This window comes from Bos indicus, chromosome 16, assembly GCF_029378745.1.
Source record: "Bos indicus isolate NIAB-ARS_2022 breed Sahiwal x Tharparkar chromosome 16, NIAB-ARS_B.indTharparkar_mat_pri_1.0, whole genome shotgun sequence".
Classification (NCBI taxonomy): Eukaryota; Metazoa; Chordata; class Mammalia; order Artiodactyla; family Bovidae; genus Bos; species Bos indicus.
Genome location: NC_091775.1, coordinates 43,721,975 through 43,746,413, shown reverse-complemented (window position 1 = coordinate 43,746,413; position 24,439 = coordinate 43,721,975). Strand labels below are relative to the sequence as shown.

The 24,439-nt window shown below is 56.3% G+C and overlaps 1 protein-coding gene across 3 annotated transcripts in view; it reads right to left on the bottom strand.

Annotated features, from left to right (window-relative positions):
• CASZ1 (castor zinc finger 1) overlaps nucleotides 1–24,439 on the bottom strand; it is a 155,445-nt gene that overhangs the window by 56,637 nt on the left and 74,369 nt on the right. Inside the window, exon 3 of one of the 3 annotated variants that reach the window (XM_070768868.1) lies at nucleotides 12,458–12,509. Coding sequence is in view for 2 of the 3 variants with exons in the window: in XM_070768867.1 (XP_070624968.1) it covers nucleotides 312–360 (49 nt within the window). In the remaining variant the exon portion in view is untranslated. Of the gene's footprint in view, nucleotides 1–311; nucleotides 490–12,457; nucleotides 12,510–24,439 lie in introns of those variants that run through there. The other 2 variants (XM_070768867.1, XM_070768869.1) reach the window with 2 other exon arrangements.

Genomic DNA, 24,439 nt, shown 5'->3' with positions numbered 1-24,439 from the left:
GGCAGAGCGAAAGTTTCTCCCTCCCGCCCCGCTGGCTCTCGCGCTCCGGCATTGCACACTCAAAGCAGCTCCTCGCCGCTCTCGACTTTATTAAACTAAAAGAGAAACTATTTATAGACACGGCTCGGGTCCGGGGTCCCGGCCGGCCTGCGAAACCGAGGGGCGCCCCCGCCCGCGCCCCGCCCGGCTAGGCACCCGCCGCCCCCGCCCCGCCCAGCCGCGCCGCGCCGCGCCGCGCCCCCAGCCCAGCGCCCGGGTCGGAGCCCCGCGGCGGCGCCCCCTGCCCTCCCCCGCCCCACTCGCGTACTCACCATAGTCGGAGAGTCGAAAGCCGAATTCACTTAAATAATCAACTTTCATAATACTTAATTAATGCCTAATTGCAACTGATTACTCCCCGAATAACAAGTTGTTTTAAAGCCCTGATGTCATTGCTCCTGACGGTAACACTCAGGGTAACAGTTTGGCAGGAGGGAGCGGGCGGGCGGGAGCGGCCGGGGGCGCTGCCAGGCGCCGAGGTGATTGGCAGGGCGGCCGCGGCACCGCCTCCTCCAGACCGGGCCCGCGCCGCCCCGGCAGGTGAAAGAGCAGAGCTCGGCGCGCCCGCGCCCGCGCGCCCGCGCGCGCCCGCCCGCCGGGATGCTGGAGTGAATGGGCTCGCGCTCGCCCGCCCCGCGCCCGCTCCCTCACGCGCGCCTCCGTCTGGTCCCCTCTCCCGCTCCCCGCGCGCTCTGCTCACACGCGCGCCCCCGCCCGGCGCCCGCTCGCGAGCGCGCGCGCGCGCGACTTCATCGCACCGGCCCGGGCGGCCAGCCTTATTGGCTCAGCGATTGCCCAAACCTTAGACTTCGGAGGGAGGAGGGAGGCGGGGACTCGGCGGCCGGGGACGGGCGGGAGCAGGGAGGCGGGCGGGGGCTCGGCGGTCCGAGAGGAGCCGGCGGCCCGCTCTCGCGCCCCCGCGCCAACTCTGGCCGGACTCCGGCGGGCGCGCGCTCGCAAGCTCCCCTCTGCGCTCCGGCCCCGCGAGCGCGACTCGATGGCGGCCGCGCGCGGACTCACTCCCCGGCGCCAGCCGGCCAAGGGCTCGTGGCGCGCGCGGCCGAGCAAACTTTTGGGCGCGGGTGGGCGCAGGTGTGAGCGCCGCGGGGTCGCGCCTACTGAGCCTTACTCCACGGCTCCCCCCTCGCGCGCCCCTCGGGTTTCGGGTGCGGGGGTACCAGGGGCTTTCTTTCCTCCCCCATCCCTGTTGTTGGTGGTGTTTTTTAGTTGTGAGGAGAAAAGACTCGGGGGCGGTGGGCATGGGTGTCCCGCGGAACACGCGCGGCGGCTCGCGGTGTTTCGCACACCGTGGCCCCCCGCAGGCTTCACGAGTGCAGGGACCCCCGGGGTTCCGCCACTTCGGTTTGGCCTTGCCTTTAAATGCACCCTGGCACCCCACCCCACCCCGATCCCTGGTCTACCCAGGTCCCCTCCGCGTCTCTACTTTCGGGACCTTCCTACTCCTCTTGCCGCCCGGAAGTTCAGCCCCCAGCCCCGCAGCCGGGGCAGCATCTCTTCTCTCACCCCACCTTGGCTATGAGTCCTAGGAGCGCCCCCACCACGGATCCGCGCTGTCACTTGGATTTCCAACCCGCCCTCTTGCCTCCGCCACACCCCATCAGGGCCCGGCAGACAGGGCCCAGACAACCCTCCGCCGAGTCCTGCCGCCTGCCCCCTCGGACATCGCCACATTTCCTAACTGCCAGTTCATCGCTGGACCAGGCAACTTGTTCTCTCCTTTCCCTCTTTTCACCCTCTGAGAAAGTACTTTGGTGGGTCCTTCTGTTCCCAGAAGTCCCCGCTGTAGCCAGATATGTTGAGATTCCTTCAAATTTAGTCACCTAGATTACCCACGGGGGTGGGGGTTGGGGGGTGGGGGGGGCGCGGTTGCCGAGGAAGGAAGCAGGCAGGTGAGCAGGAAGCTGGCGGTTTTGCAGGTGAAACACCTGGACTTCACTGTCCCCAGCTCTCCCTCGGGCCCTCCTGCACCCAGCCTGCTGCCTTCTTTCCCAATCCTGTTTCAGGGGAGGCCACACTTCAATGAGGGGCTCAGAACCCAGGCTTTCTGCTCTCTGTTCTTTGGGCAAAGTTCAGCAAAATGGCGCTGGATTATTTTTGCAATATTTCTATTTTGCAAAGGGAGAGGCCCAGGGAGGCCTTGGGGCAAAGAAGTCAGGGAGTTTAACAATCTACTGTTTCTCCCACTTTTCCCTTATTTTTGTTCCTCTTTTTTTTTTTTTTTTTTAATTGCGCTTTAGTGGCCTCACAGTCCTCAAGTGGCCAAAAGGCCTCACCTTTACCCTTCAGGTCTGCCCCATCATTACGGAGGATGAATAGCTGGAGAGGCCCAAGAACTCTAAGTGTACCCCAGCCCTAAAATCTTGAATAAGTGATCCGAGCTCCTTAAACAAACCAAGCCCAGTGTTTCCTAGATGTTGCTGGCACAGGGCAATCAAGCAGTGAGGCCACGAGCTTCTGCTCCCCACACAGGATCTCAGAGAGGGCACTGCGGCTTCCAGAACTGCTCTGGGGTACACACATGCTTCTGGGTACTCTCACCCCTGACTCCCCAAAGCAAGGCTTACAGCTTTGGGTTGTAACAGCAGGCAGTACAACCCAAATCCCAATCTGAGTGTCTGCTTCCCGATGTGGGCAACTGGGATGTAGACAGAAGCCTGAAGACATAGGGGTGAAAGGGGAATTTCTGGGTGCATTTGAAATATGCACCTATGGGGAGCTCCCTGCATATATACCCACATGGCCTATGGGCTGCCTATGAATGTCCTTCTGGGCTTCTGAGGATGGTGATCAGGGCCTGGAAGGCCTGCCTCCCAGCTACCCACCACAGGGCCCACAGGATTGGCTGCACAATAACTTGGTACCTCTGGTGGACCAAGGCTGGAAAGGAATGGCTGAAGGGTAGAACCGAGAGAGCTGGAAGGAAGGGGGAGCAGGCAAGGTGGGCTAGAGGGGCCCCCTCAAGCACAGCCAGTAGTAGAGGGAAGCAGGAATGGCCCAGAGACCCTCAGCTCTGCCAAGATGATGGCCACCATCAGCCACTGCTGGCATAAGAAGCACTGCCCAAGAGTGAGGGGCCTTCCTTCCTGAGACACACAGAAAATGAGGCCATCCTGGCATGTTATGATCTGAGACCTGAGAAGGCTGAGGCTTTGAGGTCATGGATGTGAGTCACAGGCCATGTCACGGCGGGGTCCCCCGATCTCTTTCCCTTTATGTGAAGGCGAGAGGCCCAAGACTCTGGCACCTCTGAGCCTGTGGCCCATTTTGCCTTGAGAACCCTGATGTGGTAACACTCCTGTAACCCTGAGGCCAGGCCACAGTTTCTGTGCCCAGGGCCCCGGGGATGGAAAGCCCAAAGCCACAGCTCCTCCTGGTCTCAAGGCCCTGGGCCGGGAGCCACCAGCTCCTCCTCATGTTCCCCACCCCTGAGGGAAAATGAGGAGCCCTACACAGCCATGCCACCCATCAGGCCCCTCGCAGGGGTCTCAGGAAACCTGTCAGCTCTTCCTGGGCAGGTTCCCTCGACGGCTCCCAGTGCCCTCGCATCCCCGGTTTGCCCACTCGTTTTCTCTCCCTCCCGGGCCCAGGGCCTTCTCACTCAGCAACCTGTTTACACACCAGGTATCTCATGCTTTATCTGCTCTCACTTTGAATTCGTAACTTTCACATAAACTTGAACAAAGCTCCTTTTGTTCCTGCACCCCACCCCAGGATCCCAATAAACTGGTTCCCTCTGAGGCGACTGGGCCAGGGCACTGGAGCCTTGGCCAGACAACTGTGTGTGCCTGTGAGCCAGCATGTTCGCACCTGCGAGGGAGCCCGTGTGCCCGCGTGTGAGTGCCCTCCCCGGGCGGACAGCGGAAGAGTGTCAGAAAGCCCTAAGTCAGCAAAGTGTGGACGGGACGGATGGTGGGGACGGAGGGAAGAGCCCCGTCGCCTGGCACAGGGGACGGGGCTAGCCTGAGGCTGGGTGAGAGAGGTCCTGGGCCCTGGATGGTTTTGGTGTCCGGGTTGAGGGAAGACGGGATGAAGAGGAAACAAAGGGCAGGGAGGCCTAGCAGAGCCAGGGGCTGAGGCCGGGCTCAAGCTAAATGTAAGGCAGATACAAGGAACGCATTATGGCGGTTTAGGGGCTGGCAGAGCCGCCGCATGCTCGGCCCCGTAATCCTGTTAGCCAGCAATCTCCATTCCGAAAGAGCTTCATTTCTTTGTGAATATTTGTAAACTAGATATCTAATGGAAAATTATAGGAAAATTATAGTGAAATTCATGACGGAGAAATCCGATTATCCCTAATTCAATTATGCCATCTTAGCCCACACAGCACATTTCCCATTTTTTTCCCATAAATACCGATGCCAGGGGTCCCGGTAATCAAATAAAATTGAAAATCATCTTCCCATTAAATTCAATTAGCCGCAATTTCTAAAGCCTATCAGAGATTTTAATTACTAAATTATAAAATTCTCCAATGCTAAATTGAAACCAAAAAAATTGCACATCCTTATATTTCAGAGAAAAAAAAAAGGGGGCCAGCAAAATCCCTGGAAGATGCCCTCCTCTCTGTGCCCAGCTCCAGAGCAGGTTCCCTACCTGGAGGGACCGCACGCACTGATGCCTGCTTGCCCGGTTGGGGACGAAGCTAGGGCGGCAAGGGAGAGGGCCCTGTCAGGGAAGGGGCTGAGGCACACTGATTCAGCAAAGGGGCAAAGCACACCTCCACCCCCGAGCATCAGGGCCGGGGCAGGCCCTGGAGAGGACCCGCCTCCTCACTCGCTGTCCTGGCTTCTCAGATGCCCTCAACTTTGTCCCCTACCGAGAACGAGGTCTATAAGTGCCACCTCCTTGGCCCACGGACATGGCTTGGGCCCAGGTCACAGCTTGGCCTCAGGGCTCTGCATGGTTCTGGGGCAGCAGACCAGAGGCAGCCAGCTTCTGACCCAGGTGCCGGCTCTCCAGGCACCAGGCCGGGTCCCCAAATGGCCTGGGCTGGGTCAGAGGTGAGAGGAGGACGGGGCCTGATGCCCAGGGTGGCCAGACATCATGGGATGGTCCTGTGGCCCCCAGCCTTCTCCAGAGCATTCCCAGGAGCCATGGCCCTGGCAGTGTACCAGCCTTCTGGGAGAAGAGCCGGGGATGGACGTGGCCCAAATCTGGCCTCTCCCTGCACTTCCAGCTCATTCCCTGTTCTTCCCCTCTTCTGGGAAGCCAACCGGCTTAACTGGACAGAAGGACTACCCTTGCCCCACGGGAAAGCTCACTCTTTCACCCCCATTTCCTTTTAGGGAAGTGCTGGCCGTAACCCCAATAGTAGGCCCTCCTCTCTCACCCCCCGCCATCCCAGGCCACTTACCCCACTCTCTAAGGCTGCTCCTGGAGTCAGAAGAGCCTGGGGAGGTGGCACCGGTGGTAGCATAAAGTGATCATAGATCTCCAACCCAAGGTGGGTGGCTGGGTGGGCAGCTGCTGGGCCCGGCAGTTTCAGGGGCGGGCAGTAGCCGAGTTGCTGGCAGCCCAGCTCCCGGGAGCAGGGAGCAGGTTTAATTTGCCAGGCAGTCAGGAGTGCCAGGAGGGGAGGCACCCGCAAACAAAACAAAAACAAAAAAGTTAATTATCTTTGGCTTTTTCTTAATAAATATCCAAACTGGCCCGGCCGGATCTTCCGCTTTGGAGGGAGAGGGAAGAAGAAAGAAAAAAAACCCTAAACCAAATTCAACAGACTCATTCTCTCCCTTCCCCTTTGTCTCTCATCCTTGTATGTATCTCTTATCAGAACAGTAACAGTTTCACATTAATTTCCTAATTTCTCAAGTGCAAAAGTATGGTCACAGAAGGTTGTTTTGTTTTGTTTTAGGGTGGGAAAGTGGGTGTGTGGAGAAGAAAGAGGCAGGTGGGAGGGGAAAAAGGGAAAGAGAAACCAGGGAGAAGTAAAAGAGAATGAGAAAGAGACAGAAGGAGAGAAGAAAAGACAGAGAAAGTACGATGCAGAGAGCTGAGTTTGCTACCTCGCCCCCGGGGGCACGGCCCAGCCTGTGGCCCCAACCTGGGCAGGGACCTGTTCTGGAATGTAGTGTTGGCATTTTATTTCAGTTACAATTATCAGCTACAGGAGATAATGGGTATTCTTCATTTTAAAGCTCCAAACCACCCAGGTCTCACTGGCCACTTTGGCTCCCTTGTTGCTGTCAGTCCCTGTGCCAACCCCTCCCCTCCAGGAGCTTGGCTGAGGGAGAAGGGGGCGGAGGTTGGCTGTCCTTCTAGGGGGTGTGAATTTTTCTACGTGGAATTGCAAGTGTACCTGGGGAGAGAAATGCGTGTTGCCGCCTGGGCTTACGTGTTTGGATGGTGCTCATACACGCCTGAGCCCATGCTGTTAGAAACATCTGGTAGGGCACCTGCATGTGCTGGGGCGGCCAGGACATCAGGCAGTCCCTCATGGAATACAGGCACCAGAGTTCCACTACTTGGGTTCAAATCCCAGTTCCATCTCTCACCAGCTGTGTAACCTCACTCAAATCACTGACCCTCTCTGAGCCTCCATTTTCTCAGCATCAAAGTGAATAATAATTAGTGATTGCCTAGGGCTGAGGGTCGGGGAGAATGGAGAGTGACTGCTAATGAGCACCGGCTTTTTTTTTTCTGGGGTGATGGAAATAGTCTAAAATTAGATCCTGGTGATGGTGGCACAACCTTGTGGATATACTAAAACCACTGAACTGTGCACTTGGCATGTGAATTACACCTCAATAAAGCGATTATAAAAAGTGGGGACAAAAAGGGGGAATGCTAATAGCACTTACGGCATTGAGTTGTCATAAGGGCATATCCAGCACACAGCCTGGCACAGAGGACATGCTCAATAAGGACCGGTGATTAGTCAATTCGTGTGGATCGGGGGAGGATGAGTTGGCGTCCTGGGCCTGGGCTGGTCTCCATAAGCGCGTACTGCTGGGGCTTGCAAATGTCTACCTGGGGCCCAGGGGCCCCGCCAGCAGGTTGTCAAGCCTCTGAGCTGCACCCCCACCCACCCCTGCTCAATACTTGGTTGGGGTTCCTGGGCGTCTGCTCCCTGGCAGGCATGGGAGAGTGTGCGGCCCTCCTCCTGCCTCCCCGCCCAGGTCCCTGGAGAGGAGGCTACCCACCGCAGCGGGCAGACTCTGCGCTCACTCTCCCCGTCTCACAGAGCACTCATATTTTCCATGTGCAGCAGACCGTGAATTCACCTTCATACTAGTTACAGGGTTATTTAGCCTCTCCTGACACTGACAATCACCAAACTTTAATTCGCTGCTTGGCTTCTCCCTGCCATGCCCTCTGCCCATCCCCCAAATCCCTGGGAGAGGATGGGAAGAACCTAGTCCAGCCTCCTCTAGCAAAGCCTGCCCTTTGGAGTGATGGAGCGATGGGAGGTTGGGGGCGGGGATGGTGAGAAGGGGAAGATGATGGACAGAGGGCGGAGGGAGAGAGCAGTACCACCAGGGCTAAGGGGAGTTTGCATCCTACTCCTCAGGCCTGACACTAATGTATTCAACCTCATGTCCATCCTGTTATGAATGAAGACCCAGCTGACCGGGCTTCGGGTCTGAGGGCTGGCAGCCCTGGCCAGGACCAATGGGGCCAGAACTCACTGAGATCCCAGAACCAGGTGGCTGGCACGGGCTGTCCTCTGCCTGATGCTGGATGAGCAGGTGCCCATCTGAGAACCCACCAGAGGGAGCCCATTCTTACCAACCTGAGAAGCCAGCTCTCATTTCTCCGGCCTCTCCCAGTGCCAGTCTCCTGCCCGGCCAAGCCCCCCGGCCCTGCAAAGGCTTCTCCCTGGTTTGGAGCCCTGTTGCCTCTTTCACGTCTGTGTTCCTTTGATGAAGGCAGGTGCATGGGTGCGTGCTGAGTTGCTCAGTCATGTCCGACTCTTTGTGGACTGTACCCCACCAGGCTCCTCTGTCCATGGGATTTTCCAGGCAAGAATACTGGAGCCGGTTGCCATGCCCTCCTCCAGGGGATCTTCTAGACCCAGGGATCAAACCTGCGTCTCTTACATGTCCTGCATTGGCAGGCAGGTTCTTTACCCCTAGTGCCACCTGGCAAGCAGTTCTGCTCAAAGCTGCTGACAAACATCAGATGGGAAACAGAGACTGAGACATCACCCACCAAGGATCCAGATCATACAATCCTGGGACCATGGAGAAGACAGGGCCCCACTGTGTCCACAAGTCCACTTCTTCACCCACTGGGAGAGGCCACTGCTACCTGGGGCACCCAGGCCAGCCCCAGCACTGTCTGTCTCTCCTCCCTTGCCTTTAGCAGATCCCCTTCTTTGTGTCTCCCCTGTGCTACCATACCGTTCCAGGAGTGGGCCTGGCTTCCAGAAGTTCCAAAGAGGCCTCTGCTTAGCTCAGGGGCCAGGCAAGCCCAGAAACCTCAGACTCTTCCTCTTAGCTCCCCTTGATCTCCTGGAGTGGTCACCGTCACCTTCCCCCAAACCTCCCAGGCAATCGAGGTTTCCTCTGAGGACCATTTGGTGGAATCATCATATGCACGCACACTCAGTCATGTAGTCATGCCTGGCTCTTTGCAACCCCATTAACTATAGCCCTTCAGTCTCCTCTGTCCATGGATTGTCCAGGCAAGAATATTGGAGTGGGGTGCCATTTCCTCCTCCAGGGGATCTTCCTGACCCAGGAATCAAACCCATGTCTCTTGCACTGGCAGGCAGATTCTTTAACACCAAGCCACCAGGGAAGCCCAGGAACTCTCTTATTTGCCAAATCCAAGCTGGCTCCATCAGTCATTCATTAGGCAGAGAGTCTAGAAGCAGCGAGGACTCACCAGAAAAAGACCCGGACTGGGGGGCTTGGAAGAGCAGAGGTGGGGCAAGGGCAGAGCCACAAGAGGAGAGGCAGGGAAATCTATCAGTGGGTCCCAGCTCTGCCTGCTGCTTCCTAGCCCCCTTCTGCTGCCCCACCCTTGCTGGCAGGGGAAGTGGCCATGGTGGCCTGGGCAAGAGAGATGTCAACGGGAGCGATGGCAGAGATGGGAGAAGGGGCTTGTTGACTACAAACTGTCCATTATGGCTCAGATTATAAGCATATTGCGCAGGGCTCTCTGCACGCTGCCGAGGAAATCCAATACGCTGAAAGGTTAATGCAATCAATTAGGGTGACAAGGAAGTAAAGTAAAGCCTTCGGAGTAGATGAAAAGGAGAGAGAGGGAGAAAGAGAGAGCGCCATGGAGTTGGGGGTGGCAGCACGGGTGGTGGGGAGGTGAGGAGGAAGAGAAACTAATGGGATATAGAGAGAAGGCTTGGAGGGGAACACAAGCCTACAAAAGGCCGGGAGCCCTCAACGACAGGACGGAAAGAGAGAGGGCAGCAAGAGCAGCAGGAAAGGGCAGTTCGTGATCTGTGCGGGGACCCAGTTCCAGCTCAGACCTCTGACAGCTGCACAGCTTCAATTTCCTCCCCTCTCCCTCTCCCTGCCAACCTTTCCTCTGGAGCTTGGAGCCCGGATCCCAGATTAGCTCAGTAGTGATGTGCAGCCTTGGTCCCTGCCCCTGGACAGAGCAAGTGCCCACATAACATCCAGGGCCTGCTCCCTAGAACTGCAGCCTGGTTCCCACCTTTCCCAGAATGAAGCCCAACTCAGCCTCCTTTGCCCTCAGCAGCCCCCAGGATCACAGCTTTCCCCCTGTATCCTAGCTCTTGTTTGCAACAAGCCTGAAGACCAGAGAGCATGGCAATCCCTTTCACAGATGAAAAAACTGGTGCTCTAGAGGTGATGCAATTTCCCAGGGCCCTGCAGCAGACAGGCAGGACGTGGGACTGACCTGAGAACTCAGGGATGCCCAGTCCACCCCCTGGAGAGGGACATCTTGCACAGCACTCGCTCAAGTGAGGAGCCTCAGCTTCTCCAAGATGAGGGACTCAGAGGTCCTGGGGCAGGAGAGGGGCTCTGCATGGAACCTGCTGAGGGCTGACTGCTGCCTCCTAAATGCCCAGGGGAAGACCCCCACTCTGGCAGGTATAAAGGAACAAAGGAGGGAGGGAACAAAGGAGGTAGGTGTTGCTTACCTGTCAGACACCTTCAGTCCCATCCACTCACATGCTTGAGATGGTTAGAAAGCATACTGACTCAATGGACATGAATCTGAGCAAACTCCAGGAGACAGTGAAGGACAGGGGAGCCTGGTGGCCTATAGTCCTTGGGGTCTCAAAGAGTTGGACATGACCAAGCAACTGAACCGCAACAACTACCTGTCCGAATAACACTGCAAACGAGATATTCTGCTTACCTTGCAGAAGAGGAAACTGGACCTGAGAACTTCTAGAGGCTACAGGATGGAGATACAAGGCTCCTGGGATGCTGAGAGCAAGAGCTCTGAGGAAACTGTCACGGAGAAGACAATCGGGACTTCTCGGGAGGTGGGACTCAAGAGGAGATGAGGTCCTACAAAGACGAGAGAGAGAAAGGGGGGCCCCAAAGGGACCAGGACTGCAAGCAGTCCCATAAGCTCAGGGATGGGGCTCCCTGACAACTGCCCAGGCGCCTCAGAGCAAGACATGAGCACAGAGCAGGACAGCAGTTGCACAACCCTGTGAATGTAATTAATGCTAGGGAACAGCACACTTAAAAATGGTTACAATGGTAAACTTCATGGTATGTCTATTTGACTAATTGAAAAAAGAGAGAGAGCAGCAGACAGGAGCCAGAAACTCCAGAGTGAGAGATAATAAACTTTTCCTGTAAAGGGCCAGAAAGTAAATACTGTAAAATTTTCAGGCCAAACATGCTTTGCTGTAGCTACTCAGCTCTGCCATCTTAGAGTGAAAGCAGCCATAACTGATACACAAATAAGTGGGTGTGGCTATGTTCCAATAAAACTTTATTTACAAAAACAGGCAGGGGGCCAAAGTTAACCCTCTGGCCATATTTTGCCAAGCCATGCTCCAGAGAATGGAAGCACCTGGGGCTGACTTTCAGGACAGAAATAGCCAATCTGAACCTTGCCAAGAAGTACAAAGAAAGGTTGGGCGGAGGGCAAGTCAGGGTCTCCTTACCCGAAGAGGGTGGAGGAAAAGAAGAAAACTAGGGCTGGCATGGGAAACAGATATTCAGAAACCAGTCCTTCCCAGCTCCTAGCATCCCAAAAGCCCTCCACTGTGCTTCAGATGGCATGAAGGGGCAGAGAGTTGCAGCTCTCAACATTCCAGGAGACCTGATGCCAAGAGAGAGGTGTTGGGCTATGGCTAAGAGAGGATGGGAGTGGGCAGCCGCAAGGTTGGGCTGGCCAGAAGGGATGCCAGGGGAGAGAAAGACGAGGAGAGAGGCCCAGGGAGCAGAGCTGTAACCAGGGTGGTGCTGGCGGCAAAGGGAGGAATCCACGGGCCCCAGCGAGAGCGCAGGGCGCGGGCCGGGCCTGCCCTACACCGGCCGCCTCTGATCACGTTTTCAGGGCCACTGCCCGCCGGCACAGACAATGCTGGGGGAGCCTTTGAAGTCCGAAAGGGATGCCGCGGTGGGAGCCGCGCGAATCTCTTCCCTCCCCCCATCCTCCCGGGGGAGGGGGCCAGCAGGACAAAACCCGGAGCCGGTCACAGCCGGGCCCCCAAAACGCGTGAGACAAAGGGAAAACAAACAGGTTTGGAGCCAGGCGCACGGTGCTGTGTCTGTCCCCCGCCCCGCCGCGCACGGATGATGGATGGCTGCAGCCAGCTAGCTCGCCCGCCGGGCAGGCCCCGCTATTTACATAACACTGGCGTTCCACCGGTCACCTCTGACACGGCACTGCCTGGGGCCGAGGCCCAGTGGCCCCCGAGGTTCCTCCAGCCACTGGAGGACTGGGACAGTCTGTGAAGGCCCAGCCAGGCCAGGGGAAGGAAGGACAGCAGCCTGCTCTGGGCTCAGAGTCTGGGGCCTCTTCCCTGCCAGCGTCCCATGGAGGGAGGAGGAGGCCAGGGGGTGGGGCGGCAGCTCCCAGGAGAGGCAGGACTGGACTTCTAGGGCTTTCAAGTCCGTGTGGTTCCCAAGCACAAGCTGCAAGCAGAGCCTCCAGGGAGAGAGGCAGCAGCCAGAGGGGGTGGCAGCACTATGGAGAGCTGTGCATGGTCCTGCCAGGCACCTGACACCTTAGCCTGATGTTGCCTTGAACAGATTTCATGCCCACAGTCAGTGATCCACAGGTCCCCAGCCCATTTCCAGCCTATCAATCTGAGACACTTCTACCAGGGTTATCTTTTCCTGCCAGGTTCAAATGGAGAGTGTGCCTCCGATTCCTTATCTCCATCTTCCAGACCCACCCTGGGTGCTCAGCAGGACTGGGCCCAGCTCAGACCATATACCAGGTGCATGGTCTCCAGCAGGGGGAAGGACGCAAGGATCCAGAAGGGCTCAGGCCTTACCTTGTCGTGGGTCCTAGAGGCTCCTCTCTTGCGGTGGGGTTGTCACTTCATCCTGAGGAAGGACAGAGAAGAAAGAGCCTCTTAGCCTTTCAAGGCAGGACCCATACAATTCCCCAGAGTGTGTCACCACCACCCCCAGGGCCAAGGGACTGATGCTCCAGGTTGGTCAAGGGTGTCAAAAATTCAGATACCTGGAGTGGGCACTGATTTTGGACCACTGAAGTACATGCCAAACCAAAATTTGAAAAAATTCAGAAAGCAGCAGAGGCTGATCACAGTGGAAAATATGGTCCTCGGGGCTTCCCTAACCAAAGATAGAGAAGTCAAGCTGCACTGGACGCACGTCTGTGGAAGCAGAGATGCGTGCGTAAGGGTTGGGTGCTCCCCTGGAGCTCCAGCGGCTGAGCAAGTGGGCCTGGGGAGAGTAACAGGACTCAGCAGTACTCATTCCTTCACTCTCTTCCCCTGGCCCCGGAAAATAAAAACGACAGATGCCAAGCTGTTCACTACAGCAGGTGGGTGACAGAGGGGCCAGGGCGGACCAGGGGCCAGGGGATCAAGGAGCCTCAGCTCCCAGAGATAGGCTGCAAACAGCACCTTCCACCCTGCGGTCCCACTGATAAGTCCCAACCCATGCTAGGGGCCCACGCAGGGAGAGGGAAGATGGTCCAACAGGATAGGTGGTCTTTAGCCAACACGCAACTCAGCCCAGTTTGCCAGGCCCAGTCCCTCCTGCCCAGAGTGTGAATTTGGGGAGCCAGGTTCAAATGGGACCGACTCCTCGTGTGGACAGAAAACCCAAGGAGCTTTTTGCCCACTGACCTGTGCCCACCTGCCCACCTGCCCTTGCCTGAGCCAGGCCCTGCATCCCCACCCCCACTCCCAGCCCCCACTCCCATCCCCATGGCCTTCAGGACTCCACCCACACTGTTTTTCTGTTTACTAGTTGTTGTTTTTTTTCTCCCCACTCCCTTACTTGTGGCTTATCAATGATGTAAGAGGAATAACACCAATTTCCTTAGTCTGTGTAATCCCCAAATCAGATTGGGGGGATTGCGAGAGGTGAGGTGACCTTGTACCCGGCTCTCGGAATGCCACCCAGTCCCGCCGCCCGCCCTCGAGTTCCCAGGACATATTTAGATAGATAATGCTAATTGTACTTGACTCGTCCTCCTAAGGAGGGCTGGGTCCTCAGCCAGCTTTCGCTGCCTTTGCTGGGCTGCCTGGGCGGAGGATGTCCACTGGGGCGGAGCCTACCCTGCTGGACACAGGGCTTTCTGGTGGGCTGTGAGCAGTTGGGGCGGCGGTGGGGGGTGTTGCTCACAGACTGCGGAAGCCCTTCTGACCAAGATGGTGAGAAGCTAGGATTTTGCATAGAGCTGGGCTGACGGAGATAGGGGGCAGCAGAGAGGAAAGGGGAGCCCTGCTGAGATGGAAGACAGGGCAGAGGTCGGCAGAGTGGAAAAAAGAAGCAGTCGGAGAGGAGAGCTGGATGAAGTGGAGGCCAAGCGGGACTGGGCCGCAGGGCAAAGGATGGAGACCTTGAGCCTCTGCTGAGAAGCAACGGGCGGGCTTGGCTGTCAGAGCTCACATCCCAGCCAGCCAGCCAGGGACCTGGCGGGGCGTCGTTGTTGTCCGGTCCATCCCACACCCGACTGCTTGAGATCTCTCAAGGCACCCCGGCCAGCCTCCCTTGAACCCCCAAAGCCCCCCAACTCCACAACTCCAGTATCTCCCTTCTACCACCTTTTTCTCCCCTCCCATCCTCCCCGGCAACTGTGCATTTATTAATTCATGAGGCACTAATTAGTTCTTTGTTTAATTTTGTGTTAAACAGACTGACCGGAATGATAACGACTTGCAGCGCAGTGTTGCCGTCCCCAACCACCCCTGTTTTCTGACAACAAGGGAGCGCGGGAGACCGGAGCGCTGAACCCAAATCCCTCAGCAGTTGCACTTCATTAAGTCAAAATGTGACAAGAAGCTTAGAGAGCAACTCACAGATCTGATCACACAGAACAATCGGGGAGGAAACTTTCCAGGAGTTGGTTGGGGGTGGCGGAGAGATGGGGAGGGGCCGAGACGCTTACCATGCGGGGACCACGACGAGAACTGGGGTCCTGTCCCTCCCCTGCCCCTGGGGCAAGGGCCTGGCTGACTGGAGCATGGAGGCTGTCTCTGGGTGGGATCTGGGACACTCGGTGGATCCTGGAACCCCGGAGGAGGGGACCTGAGAAGTTCAACTTTATCTCTCTGTCCTGCCTGGGCATCTTCTCCTGTCTCTCTCTGCCTCTCACTGCTGCTGAAGTTTGGTTCTGGCTTGTGTGAGTGAGTGACTGGGCACACCCTGGGCTTGGTGGAGAATCAGAAAGCTGCTATAGTTAAGGCAGGATTCTGCAAGGCCGGGGGGAGGTACAGAGTAGGAAAACACAGTGGAAGAGGAGCCCCCACACTTAGGAAGGTTGAATAAGTGCAACCCTTCTAAGCTAAGCAAGAGGAGTACCATGCTCAGGGATGCTGGCCACTTTCTCTGCCCGCTATTCATTCACCCATCCACCTATCCATCCACCCATCCACGCATCCATGCATTCATCTAATGTTTAAGTATTCTGACCAGAAAACTGAGGATCAAGAGGTTGAGCTCTGTGCAGAGGTAGGTACAGGGCAAATCAGAAACAGAACCGGATCTGTTTGGTTTCTGGGCTGCGGTAGCTGACTGTAGACCAGCAGCTGAGCTAACAATGACAACAAGCCTTGTTACCTGCTCCCTCCTGTCCATGTGAAAGAGCAAGATCTTGGCCCAGACCCATCAAGCTTCTAACCCCATAAAGCTACAGGGAAGGATCAGAATGAAGCCCTGTCCCCATCTAAAGACAGGGCCCCTGCCGTCCTTTTACCTGACCTTAATCTCAGAAGATGTGGACGATGCCTAACATGAATGAGAATATGGAAGGGGACATGAGGAGGAGAAAGAGAACAAAAGCCCACAGAGAAAGATGACAAAAGTGAGCCTGGATTGTATGCGAGGATCCTCTTGCCTTCTTCCCATTGGCCCCCGCGCCAGACCAGGTGTGGCCTCTCTCATCCGCTGAGAGCCCGCCTGGCCAGCCCGCAGGCCCAGGCAGAGTCTGGAGGTCAGCCTCGCCTTTGCCCTCCCCTGACCAGTTGGGAAGTGCAGTGGTCTCTCGCCCAAGCCTGGCAGCCCTGAGCTGGCTTCTGTTAATTTGCTGTCAGGCTGCCTAAGCAAACCAATTAAAACTAATCATTAATTATAAAAGAGAGCAAGAAGAGTAGAAGAGAGGGGAGAGGGTAAAAGAGTGAGGTGGGAAGGAGGCGAGGGCAAGCGGGGTGGACAGACAAGGCTCAGAGTGCCTGCAGGAGCTCGCCGCGGGACTGCCGGCCTGGGAGACGGAAGGGACCAGAGGCCCAGGCTGCGCTGGAGCAGAGGGAGGGCAGGCAGGGAGTCAGAGATGGTGGGGAGGGGGCTGCCACAGGCCAGGGGTGGAAGGGAAGGCTGGAGAGCAGGGGGGCAGGGAGGGAAGGGTGAAGAAGCTGCAGTGACCAGCGTACCAGGACCCGAAGAGGCCTCATTCGCCTGCAGTCAGTCCCCTCTGGCTGGAGCCGCCGACCCTCTGGGACTTGGCTTCGGAGCATCTCACCCCCAGTTCCCTGGCTTCATATTTATGAGGCTCAGCTGATTACGCAGCACAGGGCCAGGCTCCCGGCCCTGCCGCCCCTACCTGCTCCCCAGCCCTCTCAGGCCACAAGGGGCGGCCCGGGGCAGCTGTCGGCCCATCTACCCGCCCCCCCATCTACCCGCCCCCCCAAATCCCCATGCTGCCTCCTGCCCCCTCCCCCACCCGCACACAGCCCCCTCCCCGGCCAGGCCCTTTCACAGGGCTGAGGCCATGTCAGCGGCAGCTTGAGGAGGGGGGCAGCGCAGACAACAAGGGGCAGTGTCATGGAAACGGGCACTTTCCCCAAGAAATATTCTGTTTGGCCTCCTTCCTGCATTGAGGAGCTGTCAGGAGCCTGAGTGAGAGCCACACCACCCCGGGACCAGGCGTGACAAAACCTATTTTCTGCCTCAAATTTGATTGATTAAAAAACTTTAGGAAAACCATGTTAAAAGAGTGAAAAAGAGAGAGAGGGAGAAGGAGAAAGAGAGAATGAGAGGGAGAGCGAGGAACCAGGGGGAAGGAGAGAAAGCGGATGGCAAAGCTGCTGGGCGCAGGCCATGGGCAGGGCCTGAGCAGTTGCCCGGCCATGACGCCTGGGCAGGCATGTCAGCGGGATGGCCGCCACATAACCAGGCAGAGCGGAAAGGTCAAAGGAAGCCCCAAGCTTTTACACAGTGGTTAGCAGGACGCTGGGGGGGCCGAGGGCCCGCACAGTCCAGCAGGTGCCGGACCCAGATGAGGCGGTGGCTGGGGCCCCGCACTCCAAGGCTGGCCCGAGGCAGGTGGGGGTCAGCGCCAGGCCTCTGGATTGGCTCTGGAGGAGAGTGGGGTTTGCAAACAGCCTGGGCTGGGATTTGGCCAGAATCCTGAAAACTCTGCACTGAGTCAAGAGGAAGGGTCTAGGAGTCTGGAGCTGGGAAGGGATTTTCCCACCTTGTTCTCGAGAAAATCCTGGCTCAGTAGGTACCCAGCTGACCCACCCGTCCTGCAGGGGCTGACGCCTCTGCAGCTTCAGCACCCCTCCCCTGCCCTCTGGGTCGCATGCCTTCCCTGCCCAGGCCCCTGGCTCCTTGGCTTGATGCTGCCCTCTGTGGTCCTCCCAGCAGGCTCACCCTCCCTCTTCCTGTCTCAGAAGCCAAGACAGGCCCCGCCACAGGCTTGGACTGTGAGGGGAGGCCGTGCCTTTCTCCCTAGGGCTGCAGGAAAAGGGCCAGCCTCCCTGCTCCTCCCGAGCCCTCAGAGGCCCCGCCTGATCACTCCAGGCAGAGGTGGCTCAGATCTTCCTGGCATCCATGCTCTCCCCAAGAAGAGCGGCCCAGGTGAGTGGCTGGGCTTTTGCCCTGTCTGAGGGCCTCGAAGGTCAAGGTGAAGAATGGATCTGGCAAAGCTGTCAGCAAGAAGCCAGGCGCTGGGAGGGGCGCTCAGCAGTGTCCAATGTGGTCTATGTAGCTCAGGGCTCGCTGTGGGCGAGGCGGTGCCTTCTTGGACAGACGGTGCATTCTACCAGACAGATGCACAGACGGACAACACCTGCTCTGGGCCCTGCCCAGCCCTCCTCTAGGGCATTGACTTAGATCTCTTCCCGTCCCTACTTCACAATGATGATCAGATATTCACTGAGTATGTCCTGTGCTCATGACACTGTGCTCAGGAAGGTAAAATACACTGCTTCCGTGAGCAACAGCAGAGTAGGTAAGACCCGATTCTGAGTCCTGATTCTGTTACCCTCCGTGGTGTCTGCTGGGGCAGGCAGACTGCTTAAGCTCTCATGGCCTCAGCTTCTTCAACCAAAGAGGCAGAGGGTATGAACCCCCACCTCAAACACAGTTCATTCAGTAATATTTCTTGAGCACCTACCGTATGTTGAGTACTCCCCTAGACCTGGAGAACACTGGTAACCAAAGACAGTCCTCATAGAGCTCCCGTTCTATGGTTCTTTCTGTGAAATAACACACTGCACCATGGTCTGGCACATAGTACATGCTCAACAAATATTACCTGTTATTAGCTTTCAGAAGTCCTGCCTTTAAGAAGCAGGGGAAAGGTCTAGGAATTTCACTCCTAGGTATGTACTTGAAAGAATGGAAAACAGGGACTCAAACAAAAACTGGTACGCCAATGGTCATAGAGGATCCATTCACAATAGCCAAAAGGTGAACACAACACAGATGTCCATCAGCAGATGAGTGGATAAGCAACATGGGGTGACCCACACAATGGAATATTATTCAGCCATGAAAAGGAATGCAGTTCTCATACAGGCCATTACAAAGAATGAACCTTGAAAACATTATGCTAAGTGAAAGAAGGCAGACACAGAACACCGCACACTATATGGTTCCTTTTACATGAAATATTCAGAATAGGCAAATCCATAGAGACAGAAAACAGATTAGTGGTTGTCAGGGGCAGAGGGAAGAGGGAAACAGGGAGGGACTTCTAACGAGTGTAGAGTTTCTGTTTGGGGTGATGAAAACCTTCTGGAACCAGATATTGGTCATGGTTCCACAACACTGTAGATGATGGAATGCCACTGAATTGTACAGTTTAAAAGGGTTACAACAGTAAATTTTACACTATGTGCATTTTACCACAACACAGAGAAATGCTATAGCTGAGGAAGGAGGAGGAGGAAGAGACGAAGGAGGGACTTCCCTGGCGGTCCAATGGTTAGGACCCTGCACTTCCACTGCAGGGGGCACAGGTTCTATCCTTGGTTAGGGAACTAACGTTCCCTACGCCGTGTGGTGTGGCTAAAAGAAAAACTAAATACATTTTTTAAAAAAAGAAAAGAGGGAGCTCCATCTAGGAGAAGAAGGCTATTCCCGCGTGGTGGCTCGGCACGGATATTAGACAAGCCAAGCGAGGGGGCGGAAGGTGAATTAGCCTTCTTTCAGATAGGTCCCCTCTCCCTCTTGTCCTCAAGGACATCGTGCACTCCTGCCCCAGGTGTTCCTAGGCCTCACATGTGCGCTGATGGAATAAATAACATGAGAAGGTTAGGGTGGCTCCAGAGATTGGAGAACATGTCACTCAAGAGCCTACGGTCCAGTCTCTCTAGCACTGCCAACCGTTTGCACACACGTGGTCCGGCTCCTCTCACATGTGGATCTCAGCGCACACAGCCCACTCCACCCATCTCTCTGCCAGGCTCCCCAGATAACACTTGCTGCTGCCCAGCATCTTAGCGCAATACGCTGCCCTCCACATGGGGGAAAAAGGGTCTGAGTCAACGGCTTCCCCACTGCTCAGGACTCCAAGGCTCCCCGAGGACCAGGAGTTCCACCTTGCAGGAAAAGCCAAGGATAACCAGGGAGCCAGGCCCTCGGGACAGTCTCTCTCGCCCCCACCAGCCCTCAGCCCACCCTCCTGGCTGCTCCCGAATGCGTGTGCACACAGAAACCCCTGTCTTGGCCTGGGAACTGTCAGGAGATCAACAAACAAAAGCTGCTTCTTGACAGGGAGTCATTTATATTTTAGCTTCGTTCCATTATCCTAACGAATCCTTCATCAGCAGATGCAATATTAACAGCAGAAAATCAGCTCATTACATCCGAGGGGATTTCATCAAGACGGCAATCATGTATGCAGCTCCCCAAGCCTTCAAGAGGCCAGTGTGGCTGTTATTTATTTATTTTGTTACTTATTTATTTAATTTTTGGGGTTCTTTCCACATAATTGCACCGCATCTCCGATCTTTAATAAATAATTTGTAGGTCCTGAACTGCACACAGCTTTGCTCTCTGCCATGAGAGCCTGCATTAGCCAAAATATTTACCAATATTTGAAAGTCATTAGGATCAGGAGGGAAGTGGGGAGGGACCGCTCTGTTCTTCTAGAAACAGCCTGCTCTGCAGCTGCAGGGCTGGGTCCTCACTCTGGTCCTCCACGCCCATCTCCTGGAGTGGGGGTCTGGCTTGCTCAGCTCACTCAGTTTGAGCAGGGGATTCCCTGGAGCTCTCAGAGAGTGAGGCGGCCATCTCCAGGGGTTCCTGTGGGCTGCTTGTGGCTGAGGAGCCTGGCTACTGGAAAGGACCCCCTTGGTGCAGAGGCAAGAGGCTGGAGCACTCTGTCGGGGTGACACTGCCAAGGTTCGCCTGACCAGTGAACAAATGCTGAACGTCAGGGTGCTCAATGAGGGAAACCGTCCTTGTGCACCAGCAAGCCCTGGCTCTGCTGCAGCTGAGAGTGCAGAAAAGTCTGACTTGGGAATCCCCTGTGGGCCAGTGGTTGGGACTCAGTGCTTTCATTGCTGTGGGCCCACATTCAATCCCCAGTCAGGCAACTAGGATTCCACAAGCTGTGCAGCATGGTCAAAAAGAGGAAAAAAATTTAAAACAAAGAAGTCTGATCCATTCCTCTCAGCTTCCCAAGGTTATGCCTCCCACTTCAAAGGAAAGAAAAGTTAGTGGGCCCAGAAGGCAGACTTAGTGGGCCCATTCTATAGACAAGAAAACTGAGGTTCAACAAACCAAAGCTCTCTTCCCAAGGCAACACAGCTAGGCCCAGAACCAGGATTTGGACTCAGAAGTGACCCTGCTGGGCCTCCATTCTTTCCCCTAGTCCATAGCTGTCTAATGACACGGCCTGGCCTTCCAAAACGTCCTGGCTCCAACCCACAAGCCTGGAGTGGCTACTCAGGCCGCTGGGCACCCCCTGCCACCACCACTGGGCTGGCCATGCTTTCACAGGTTTTTCCCAGCAGGGGCTGGATTTCTGCCCAGCCAGGAATGTGCTCCCAGGATGTCAATTCTAATCTCCCCAGTGCTCTGACAGAATTAAGCTCCAGTTTGTCCGACAACATCCCAAAGTTTCAGAAATCCAGGGCAGACTCTCTAATCAGGCTTCAGGACAAAGGTCTGGCCTGACCCTGTCACTTCCATTTACTCCTCCTGTCTGTCTCCCAGCCGCGGCCTTTCTGCAGCTTCCTCCACCCTCTGCCCTTCCCTGGCCAGATCAGCCCCCGCCCTCTCCTCCAAGCTCCCCTGTTTCTCCGCCCTGCACTTCCCCTCTCTGAGCAGCTGGGCTAATCCTATTGCTCCACTATCTAAAGCGAGGAATTCCTCTGAGACTGACCTGTCGCTCAGGGCTCTCTAGGCCTGCTGGCCTCACCTTGCCTGGGGTCCCTCTGGTTCACCGCCTCTAGGGAGGGCATAGCCTCGGCCCTCCTTGGCTCGGGAGAGGGTCCTCAGTGCAAAGTTATTCTCAAACTCCGCTGAACCTTGCCGGCGGTCAGTCTGACTTTACTGCCCCTGAGGCATCCTTTGACCTTGCCCAGCCTCTATCCACCGATTCAATGGACATGAATTTGAGCAAACTCTGGCAGACAGTGAAGGACAGGTATGCTGTAGTCCATGGAATCACAAAAAGTCGGACACAACGGCTGAACAACAACAAAGCCTCCATCCTGTCTGAGGGGGCAGCCTGTGGGCTCTGGAAAGCTTTGGCCCTTTAGCCATGCTTGGGGGCCCCTCTGTAGGGAGAGACCTCCCCACAGCGAAGTCTGTAAGCCACCAAGAGGACCGCTGGGTGGTGGAAAGTGAAACTGGGATGGGCAGGGCATGCAGTGAGAGCCCCCAGCGCCATCAGAAAGGGGTGAGGAGCGGGGGAGCTGGGCCGGAAGAAGCCCCCTTGTGCAGCCAGACAGAGGACAGCCCCCCAAGATGCCAGGGACGCAGAGATGTCTCCTTCTCTGTCACCCACCATGCCCAGTACCCAACTTCCCTTTTTCACAGCTCTGGTGTGGACACAGAGCTCTGATACCTGCCTCGATTTCCAGGGAAAATCACACACACAGGCTGGTCAGAGGAGACAAAGCCTTATGGAGAGGCATCGGTAGAGACCATGAGATTGAATCTAGTCTGCTCACATCAGAAGACTTCTGGGGAACAGAGGGCACCAGGAGCATTGTGGACAGTCAAGGGGAAGAGCACGGGCGGCTGCACTCGATCTGTGTGCTAACTCGAGGATCCGGGCACAGGGCTCTCCTGGACAAAGCAGGGGCAGGAAGACACACACCGGGCACAAGGAGAAGGCTCACAGTGGAAAACAGGCATGGAAATGTCGCTCTGCTCTTTGACCCTCTGGAGGCATAAGAGATCTAGAATGGCCGGGGGTACTCCCCCAGAGCCACCCAACCCACGGGGAGCACGGAAAGTGCTGGGATGTGGCAGGCAGGCAGGGTCACTCCAGGCTCCTTGCTTCCCCTGTGACCTGGGTGGAGACCTCACCCTGGCGTGGAGTCCCGTCCCATGCAGGCTGTCTCATGCCCTCCCCTGCCCGGCTTCCTCGGCCACAGCCACACTCTACGGAGTGGGGATGGCTAGACTAGGGGTGGCTCCTTACTCTCTGGCTGTCTGTCCTGCATCCTGTCCAACATCCCCATCCCGAGGCTGGTCCTGCCCTCACCAGCACAACCAGTGCGTAACCTGGCGGATTCCCTGAGAGCCCGGGGTGAGCCAGGCTGATGGAGTAACAGAAGCAAGAATTAGGTAACACATCTCTATAGCCAGCCCTTTCTCTGGAAGAGCAAAAATAATTACTGTATTTTTTACTTAATAACAGAAAAATCTATCCAAATGAAGGACAGTGGAAGAAGGCCCATCCATCAGCTCTTTCAAGGAAGTCTCTGCAGTCCCACGGCCCCCACCCCTGACAACATCACAGCCTCCCAAAACTCCCAACTTTGCTTTTCAGCCTTTCCTTCTGCCGCGTCCTCCCTTTCTTGCTGTGCTGGGTGTTGGTGAGACGGTGGGGTTTTTTTTTCTTTTTTGCAATTTATCAGCAGATTGTGTGGAGCTGAGTGGTGTGAGCCTCACCCTGCTAAATAAAGCTTTGGTATTTCTGATAAAGCCATCAAATTCCTTATCACACTGACACAAAGTGCATTTAAAGAGACAGACACCCTGTCCCTCCCTTCCCACCAGCCCCTGCCCCCTCCACTCAGTTCAGATTTCCAGCAGCTCAGGCTCTTGTGGATCAGACACCAAATACGGCTCCTCCGGGAGGATGTGGGGGGTGGGGGAAACCAAGGGGCGGGAGGGCTGCCCGCTCCAACTCCCACCCACCTGTGTCAGAGCGGCCAGCACCCTGACCAGGGACTCAGGTCCACAGGGAGTGGCTTGTGCTTCCCGTCCCAGCTCTGGAGCCAGAGGGAGCAATCAATAGACACGCCCTGCAACGGGTGGGTGGGGGCGGTGAGAGGGGGGTGACTTCATGACAGTGTAGTCCTGTGCTAGGACAATACCCAGCAGCTGCTAGAAGAACCCCCAGTAAACCGCCGGGCCCACCAGGCTGCTCGGCCACTGCGCACACATCAGGTGGCCTGAGCCACTACGGTACCCAAGCAGAGTACAAGGACAGGGCCAAGAGGGGTCAACGATACCCATGAAACACAGGGCTGACCATGTTCCTGTCAGGCTTGACCACGGGTTCAGCAAAGCCCTGATTCCTTACACAGCCCTGCAAGGTGGTGGAACTATCACCCCATTTGGGTATTACTCGCTCAGTTGTGCCCGACTCTTTGTGACACCACGCGCTGTAGCCCGCCACACTCCTCTGTCCATGGAGTTCTCCTTGGCAAGAATACTGGAGTGAGTTGCCATTCCCTTCTCCAGGGAATCTTCCTGACCCAGGGATAGAACCCGGGTCTCCTGCATTACAGGCAGATTCTTTACTATCTGAGCCACCAGGGAAGCTGGCAGAACTATCACCCCATTTGATAGATGAGGAAATCGAGGCTGGCCTGAGGCCTCAGAGCCAGCGGCAAGCCCAGCTGCAGCTCTAGCCGAGGCTGGCCAACAGCTCTGCCGAACGAAAGACTCTTCACTTAATCGATTTGCAGAGTTCACGCCCACCTCCCCATTTACGATCCCACCAAGACAGGCCTTCCTGTGTCCCAGTGCCCCCCTTCCACCTCCCTGGCCCTAGCTTGTCAGCCCAGGCCCTGCGCCCACACACAGCCTGTTGGTTGAGGAATCAAATTTATTATTTTTAATTATTTTGATTTATCAAAGCAGCAGCTACAATCATATTAAACCAACTTGGCTTCTTGGCATTGAACAGATACAGCTGCCGCCGGACTCCCCCACATTCTATAAAATGCCCAGGCTGTCCGTGTGCTCCCCAAGGAGGGCACCCAGGGGCCCTTCTCCAAGGACCCCGAATTTGAAGACCACCAGGCCTCCCCCGTGCCCGGCTAGAAGCACACGCAAAGATGCTGAGGGCCAGAGAATGGAAAAGGAACATGCTGGGGCTGAGCTGCCAGGTGCTTTGGGAAATAGTCACCTCCATCCCTCAGCCC